We start from the raw sequence: 8,789 nt of genomic DNA on the forward strand, positions 1-8,789 counted from the left end.
GGCAACTGGCTGCACAGTGCTGGGGGCGGGGCTCAGACCAGAGAGGAGTCACGTGACCCAGAGACGGGGCAAACTGGGGTTTTCTGGAAGAAGGTGAAATTCCTAACTGAAGTGGAGGTAGTAAAACACCCGACCCGGCATATGCAGGAGGACAAATCTAGGCACGGGTGGAAAAGGATCGCCTTCAATGAGCTGCGAAGGGGATCACCGGTGCCTGCATAAGCCACTCTCCAATCAGTCTTCACATCCTTGGGGAAGACGTACTGCTCTACGCTTGATCACAGATGCCTTACTTCTGCTGCTCCACGGCTGTACTCTCCTTATGTTATTGCTTTCTTTTTCATATCCCATTTCCCCCAAATTCTGCCACCATTTCTTCAAGCACAGCCCTGTTACCCACCCTCTGCCTTGCCCACCTCTGGTGAAGTAACAATTCTTCTGATTAGGAGAGCGTTCTCAAGGGCATTCCTCCTTTTCGGCAAGTATGCTTTTCTTACCCAGGTCCTTTCGACGTTTATATTCATTAATGTTAACGTTGATCTCCTTGACTGCCAGGACTGCATTGGTTAAGGGCACTTTATCGGGGTGAGATTCTGGGGTGGAATTCAGCAACTCCATCAGCAGCAGTGGGTAGCGCATTACTCTCTGGACTGGCTTGATGAGGAAGGAGCCCAGGTTAATGTAATTTGTGCATCCCCTGTAAGAGAGGGTAAACCAGAGACTTTTAATCAACCGTCAATAATACAGGGTCTATTTTGTAGCAACGTGGATGCAACTGGAGAGTGTTATGCTAAGTGAAGTAAGTCATACAGAGAAGGACAGATACCATATGTTTTCACTCTTACGTGCATCCTGAGAAACTTAACAGAAGACCATGGGGGAGGGGAAGTAAAAAAAAAAAAAAAGTTAGAGAGGGAGTCAAACCATAAGAAACTCTTAAAAACAGAGAATAAACTTGAGGGTTGATGGGGGGTGGAGGGAGGGGAAGGTGGGTGATGGGCATTGAGGAGGGCACCTGTTGGGATAAGCACTGGGTGTTGTAATGGAAACCAATTTGACAATAAATTTCATATTAAAAAAAATAATAATAATACAGGGCCTATTGGTGGTGTCTGTGATTCTTAAATAAAGATAGTTGTGTTCTCTCACCCTCCTTTCCAATTTCATGTTTTCAACGAATATTTTCTGGGCACCTAATAAATACCAGGTACTGTTCTAGATACTGAGGATTTAGCAGTGACCTGTCCTGGTGGAAGGAGACAGGCAACAAGCAAACATTACATGAAGTGTCACTTGGTGGGAAGAACTATGGAGAAAAATACAGCACAGCAGACCTATTCCTAGGTTTCTGTCTATAAAGGAAGAAAATAAAGAAATGAGCTTGTGCATCAAGGGCAAGGGACTTACCATTCTGTGTACAGGCTCCTACAGGGCGGTGGGCATGAAAAGAAAACAGACAGCTGCTTAGAGGTGATACTAATACCAATTTTCAATTTCTCAGAATATATTAGTTCAACTAATGCCTTATCAGCTGGGCAGACAAAAAAAATCACATGGCATAAAAGGAAAATTATGAATATCTGTGGAGGCATATCTAGTCCACTAAAAAGTTAATAAGCCCCTAACTTCACTTTGATCTACTTAGACATACATTATATCCTTATAACCTACCTCTCTAACTCCAGGAGAATCTCACCTAAAGGTCAAGAATAAGTGAATTTGGTCTTCTTACCTACACTCTTGTTAATTTGGACCAAACTATCTTTCTGGCTGCTTCTTACCTGAACATGCTAATTTAACACTTTTGTATCTGTAGACACAAAGCAGGAAGCCACTTCAGATTTTCAAGGAAAAAGGGAATAAGAAGAGCAAGTGACAGAACAGGACTTTAGTTTTAAAATAAGATAGATGTTGGGGTGCCGGTTAAGCGTCCGACTTCGGCTCAGGTCATGATCTCACAGCTCGTGGGTTCGAGCACCCGCATCAGGCGATGTGCTGACAGCTCAGAGCCTGGAGACTACTTTGGGTTCTGTGTCTCCCTCTCTCTCTGCCCCTCCCATGCTCACCCTCTGTGTGTGTGTGTCTCTCTCTCAAAGATAAATAAAACATAAAATAAATAAATAAATAAAACAAATAAGGTAGGTGTCACAAGAAGTCTAGATGTATGCATGCAATGACTTCTACAAGGCAGAACTAAAGACTTATGATAGAAGTGAAGCAGACAAAACTCCTACTTGAGATCGGCCAAGGAGTCCTGAAGATGCTTCTGGATCTTCTCATCCTTCTCATAGATTTCCAGCAGTGAAATGGCCTCATCATGATTCTGGCAGTAGACCTTGTACGTTCCCTCAAGCTCATCCCGGTGATCAAGAAACACAGGCCCTTTGGAATATGCATAAACATACAGAGTGTTTAGTAACTTTCTTCTCAGTATCCTCAATGTAGTTTTATCACAATAAATAATAATGAGACTATCCATCCAATTTATAAGAAATTTCCATGAAACCGCTCAAAATTATATTTACTTAAAGCAAAATTTAAGAGGACCATGTCATCACGTATTTATTTTTCAGAACACACACACACAGAACTGGTTCCGGAAACTGCCTCCAGTCCCCTTTCAGTCAGACACAGTAAGGTGTCTGCAAGGGTTCCAACCTTGCAGTTGGAGTCCAACCTTGACTCCAACCTCATGAGACCCTGAGCCAGAACTACCCTGCTAAGCCACTCTGGGATTTCCTCAGCCACAGGCTCTGTGAGATAATACACGTTTCTTATTTAAGGCTGCTAAGTTTTGGTATAATTTGTCACACAGCAATAGATAATACAGTTCCCTTGTTTATTAAAAGTAGATCGCTGTTTTTCAAACATTTTTTTGACAATGACCCACATGAATAAAAACATTTTAAATCATGACTCATGTACTTATATGTAGAATTGAAATAAGAAGTAAGTTTCAAAAACCTGTAGCTATGCTTATTATTTATAGTACACTCTGGTATTTTCTATTCTATTTTATTGAAAAAAGTACACTGGGTGCAACTTACTGTATTGATCTCATGACCCACTAATGGTCTACAAACGTCAGTCTAGAAAACATCAGACCATGTGACATCTAAAATATCTTCTATTGCTAACATCCTGTGTCACATCAGAGCAGGGGGCCAAATAACCTCTGAACTAAGTAACTGAAACTTCATTTTCCTAGCAAAGCTTCATTTTCCCATTTAGTACCAGCGAAACTACTTCACCCCCTACTTTCTATCCATGAAGTTTAAAAAAAAAAAAAAAGGGGGGGGGGGAAAGCTGCTTCTGAAGCAATGGCAGGAGCTCATACCTACAGCATCGCTGATTTCCAGGTCAGCCAATAACTGCTTTGAGACCTTAATCACCATCTGCATATTTCCAAAAAGTCCTTCAAAATCAATGTTTGGTATCTGAGAAAGGGAAACAAAACGTTAAAACGCATGGAAATGAAATTAATGACATATCATTCATATTAGGAACATCTCTTCAAGGATGGTACAAAATTGTTCAAGGTCATCTTCACTCAATGTCACAAAGTTCCCAGAATAGGAAGGCGCCAACATTTTCTTTAGTGTCACTTGTCCTTAAGCCAATTACTCTCTGCTTTACTCCCCTCCTCCACTACCTTAGTAAGATGACTACTACCAATTTGGTCCATAATTACATTGGGATACAAATTTCCATCCAGTACCCAAAATCTGATGGCAGTGCCCACTTCCTATACTAGTTCTTAGGAGTGAATGCTCCAGAAGTACAAACTCAAGCAAAGCCCTGATGGCCAAGTAACAGTAAGAACAGTAAATCCCCAGGGTGCTGTTAACTGGTTTTTCCTATCTCCAGCATCTAGACAAGTACCTGGCACATACACCACAGTCAGGGTTTCCTGAATACACCCTGTACAGTCAGGTGCTGGAGGCTGTAACCCCTCATCCCCAGACTGTATTATATTATTATACAACCTTCCCAATAAAGTGACAACCCAGACTTCCTGGAAATGTTTTCAGCAGGAAACGTCCTGGGAGCTACTGCAGTTAAGTCTGGTAAGTTAACGGTGGACTTGAGAAGGGACAAGTGCTGAAAGGGTAGATCGACAACACAGGTATGTTGGGACCCTTGAAGTAAGGGCGGCGGCAGCAGCCACAGACTTTATTTGAAACCCAGTAACTCTTGTGGGGAAAGCGCCCATATCCTAATGCTCCAGGCTTGGAGAATCACATTCAAGGTAAAGCAAACTTGCTCCCACAGTTCCCACCTGTGCCTGCTGCAGAGGCACCATGATGTGCTCAATGCACATTTCCAGATCCCGAATGTAGTCTCTTTCCGTCTGCAGAAGTTCTTCTATCACCTTGGCTCTCTTCTCCAGCATCCTCTGCTCTGGGTTTTCGGTGTACACAGACCCAGGAGGGGCCACCGGTGATGAGGACTGGGAGGAGAGGAGCGTCATTTCTAGAACAGAAGACAGAACCGGTCAGCAGCTCTGGGTGTTGAAAGCAAGACTCTTCAACAGTTTAGGCTGAACAGAAAACATTCCTTGAGAACCAAAGTCTCACACCTGTCAACCATCAGGAGTTCCGGTCACACGTCCGTTCTAATCATGAACAGATGAAGGGCTGAGAACTTCTCTCATCTGGGTGATAACATTTCTAGAATTTGTCCTAGAAAGGAGTAGCTGGCCCATTTTAGGGCCAACCTAAACCTCTTGGGAAAGAGGTTGAGAGAGGTGCAGTTCTCATAAAGAATTGCTTTCACTTAATTAGGTATAAAACCCAATGCATGAGGTCAGCAGCAGAAATACCAATCTGGAAGTTAAAAACATTGATACAGCAAATTAAAAAGAATATTATGGGGAACATAACAATGCCAACTAAGGAGAAGACAAGAGTTAGATAGGAATTACCAAGAGACTGTAGGGCCTACCATGCTCCAGTCACTGTGATAGAGGATTAACATATACAATGAAATATACAAAAATTATTTAGATTCTCCATACCAACACATGAATGAAGACTAGAGTACCTGTTACATCAAATGCCCTAGAAAATACAAAGGTACTAGAAAGATGAAGTTCTTTTTAATGGTATCATGAACCAAAAGAACCCGTATAGAACCATACTTCATGATCTAAAAATTAAAACAACTATGTACCCTGTCATTAGTTTTTGCAATAACCTATTCATTAGATACAGATGATGAGAGTTATTTATAAAGATGGGATGGCATTTGTTCATTTAAAATAAACATTAAATATGAAAATAAACAACTGAAAACAATTCCACCAACGAAGCAACCTCTGCTCAGTTTATTTCAAATTTCTTAAGAATCACTTTAAAAAACCTACAAATTTGGTAAGTAAATATACTAGTCTGAGTGTGATCACAAGAATATATTTACCAGATCTGAGACGCAAAACACCTAAGTAGTGCTTATACTACTTACGGAAAACTAGGCTTTCACATCAGATTTTAATCTCCAAAAATCTTCCCCACTGCCCCTTCTCCAAGAATTTAGGAATTCCAATGTTTAAAAAAGAATGCACCCAGTTTCTAATTGTACTCTGTTTCCAAAAACAATTCTCCACTAAAAAAAAAACAACCCCCCTCCCAAAAAAACAGAATTCTTTGGAGAAATGGATAATTGCAAGACTGAGGCAAAGGAAGTACAGATGAATCTGAAACATCTAATGGCAGAAAGTAAGAAAGTGCTCAATAAAATGATGGAGGCATTTCAAAAAGGCAAGGAGCCAGCTTGAAGTGGCTCCTATTGGCCAAATCTGGTACAAGCTAAGTATCAAATAAGCACAGCAATGGACTGTCCATTAATACTAAAATAAGCATCCAAGAGTTCATATTGATAACATATAAGTACATAAATAAATGGGACAGAAGACCATGTTTTTTCTTATGGTATAATGTCAACTAATAAATACAGAAGAAATGATGGGAACTAGAAAATCATCATTTTGCAATATCAGAGTAAAATTTGGTCCAGGCACAAATCATCAACGGAGACTTCTGGTGTTGGTGGTGAGTCTGATGATGATCAGGATATTTGCAAAGTTTTTAGTTAGTTATGACAAATCACTTATTAATTACAAAAATGAAAAATAGTGACTCTATATGGTGGAGAAAGGGAGAGTATAATAGCTGAGTAATCAAAATTCACATCACCAATAAGGGACAAAGAGACATCACGTTTCTTCATTTGTCATATCTAGAAACAACACAGTATCTCTTACGTGGTATCCCAGTCAAAAATGCATAATCTGAGGGGTGTCTGGGCGGCTCAGTAGGTTAAGTGTCCAGAGTCTTGATTTTGGCTCAGGTCATAATCTCACAGTCCCTGAGATCAAGCCCTGCGATGGGCTCTGCGCAGACAGTGGGGAACCTGCCTGGGATTCTCTCCTCTTTCTGCCCCTCCCTGTGTGCTGCTCTCTCTCAAAATAAATAAGAAACATTTAAAAAATCTGAAACAAATCTTGAGGAAAGATCAGACAAACCCAAACCGAGGATTTGCATTTTTCAAAATGTCATGTTTGAAAGACAAAGAGGGACACCTGGCTGGCTCAGTTGGTGGAGCATGCAACTCTTGATCTTGAGGTCATGAGTTCGAGCCCCACATTGGGGGTACGTACAGTTTACCACCCCCAAAAAAAAGAAAAGAAAAAGAAAGAAAAAGGAAGCCTGAGAGACAGTTCTTAATCAAAGATAACTGAGGAGGGGCGCCTGGATGGCTGAGTTGGTTAAGCATCCAACTTCGGCTCTAGTCATGATCTTGCAATTGAGCTCAGGTCATGATTTTGTGGCTCATGAGTTTGAGCCCTGCGTTGGGTTCTGTGCTAACAGCTCAGAGCCTGGAGCCTGTTTTGAATTCCGTGTTTCCCTCTCTCTTTGCCCCTCCCCTCCTCATGCTCTGTCTCTTTCAAAAAAAAAAAAATAGGGGCGCCTGGGTGGCTCAGTCGGTTAAACGTCCGACTTCAGCTCAGGTCACGATCTCGTGGTCTGTGAGTTCGAGCCCCGCATCGGGCTCTGGGGTGATGGCTTGGAGCCTGCTTCCAATTCTGTGTCTCCCTCTCTCTCTAACCCCTCTCCTGTTCATGCTCTGTCTCTCTCTGTCTCAAAAATAAATAAACGATAAAAAAAAAAAATAAAGAGTCATAAGTGGCAAGTTGAGAAGAGAAACTCGTTTTTGAAATTTGTTATCTTTGGGGCACCAAAAGATGGCTCAGTCGTTTAAGCATCCAATTCAGCTCAGGTCGGTATCTCGCGGTTCGTGGGTTCGAGCCCCTCATCAGGCTCTGTGTTGGCAGTGCAGAATCTCTTGGGATTCTCTCTCTCTCTCTCTCTCTCTCTCTCTCTGCTCCTACCCCACTAGCTTTCTCTCTCTCTCGCTCAAAATAAATAAATAAATTTTAAAAATAAAATAAAATAATTATCTTTCTTATTTTAGTATTATTGACATACAACATTTATACTAGTTTCAGGCATACAACATAATGATATGTTATTTTTAGAAGAAACTCATTTTTAATGTAGGGCTAAAAAGTTCTGAAAGGAAGAACATTTATTGAATCCCTATCGCATGCAATGAACTTTACATATTTATGTCCCTGAACTCATTTAATATTCATGCCCAAACTCTGAAGTTGTATGATTACTCGATTTAATAGAAAATCTGGGTTTTGAGAGGTTGCCCCACTTGTCCCAGGTTATGTAGAGAGTAAATGGCAGCTGTGGAATTTGAATCTAAATACATCTCAATCCAAATCCTATGCACTTAATCCTGTACCATTTTGCCTCCCTAGCCTGGAATCTCAACTAGAAAAGGTCAGGGGTTTGTTTATTTGCTTCAAATCTTGAAAATTCTCTGGAAATGATTCTATCTCGGGAATCAAAGTTCTCTTAATTATTATAGTTGAAAGCTTAGAATACCACCAAGTAACTCATCAATCAAACGCCAGCAACCTACACTAAGAAACACAGATTTTTATAAAAAGAGAAAAAAAGAAATGGTAACAATTCTTTTAACCTACCAGCATGCTTTTTTTTTTCTTTCTGCAGGTGCATTTATAAACTCTTGGCCCGCCTTTAAATAAAAATAATAATAATAATAATAATAATAAAACAGGAACACTTTAGCATGATTTAAAACCCCTGTGGGATGTATCCGCAATTCTGACAAAATTATTCTACATGCTTCTGAAGATGTAGATGACCCTTCATGACCCCTCAAACTCTACACACATATGACTTCTCAAGATTAAGTCAAACTAGAAATATCTGACTTGAAAGGACTCCAAATGTAAAACTCTTTTATTATTCCAAATATGTCCTAAGGAAAAAGTCTGATCTAAAATTTTAGTATCTGGGACAACCAAGTGAGAGAAGGTGGCCTCGCCGCCAGCCGAGCTGCAGCGGAGACGGGCTGTGAACCCTGCACTTCCCTACTCTAGCTGGGTGACCCCAGCAAGTCCACTCTTGCCTCTGGGCCTCAATGTCCTCATCCGTAAAATGAAGGTAATAATGTTCACTTTGCCAAGCTGCTGAGGGAATAAACAAGGTAATAACTTGACACAAGTTAGTTTTTTTCCCAACTTGGGTCAGAAAATGCTGTCCACACCAGATTAAGGTAAAATGCACCACGTAGAAATGCTCTGTCCAGATACTACAACATTTTGCTTTTCCATAAGAACAATAAAAGCTGAGGAAGCCCAGTAGTAGCCTACACTGCAGGGTGCGGACCAGATTGGGGGGGGGGGGGGGGGG

General features: G+C 41.0%; 1 protein-coding gene across 3 annotated transcripts in view; it reads right to left on the bottom strand.

The window, feature by feature from the left end:
• Nucleotides 1-8,789, bottom strand: part of DNMBP (dynamin binding protein) — a 116,515-nt gene that overhangs the window by 18,272 nt on the left and 89,454 nt on the right. For all 3 annotated transcript variants that reach the window (XM_040486138.1, XM_040486139.1, XM_040486140.1), the window contains 5 exons: nt 4,280-4,473; nt 3,338-3,437; nt 2,235-2,382; nt 1,408-1,425; nt 498-697 (listed from right to left, as the gene is read on the bottom strand). In XM_040486138.1, coding sequence (XP_040342072.1) covers nt 498-697; nt 1,408-1,425; nt 2,235-2,382; nt 3,338-3,437; nt 4,280-4,473 — 660 coding nt within the window. The remainder of the gene's footprint in view (nt 1-497; nt 698-1,407; nt 1,426-2,234; nt 2,383-3,337; nt 3,438-4,279; nt 4,474-8,789) is intronic.

The sequence above is a fragment of the Herpailurus yagouaroundi genome, unplaced genomic scaffold (genome assembly GCF_014898765.1).
Source record: "Herpailurus yagouaroundi ecotype Mexico unplaced genomic scaffold, PumYag 163, whole genome shotgun sequence".
Taxonomy (NCBI): domain Eukaryota; kingdom Metazoa; phylum Chordata; class Mammalia; order Carnivora; family Felidae; genus Herpailurus; species Herpailurus yagouaroundi.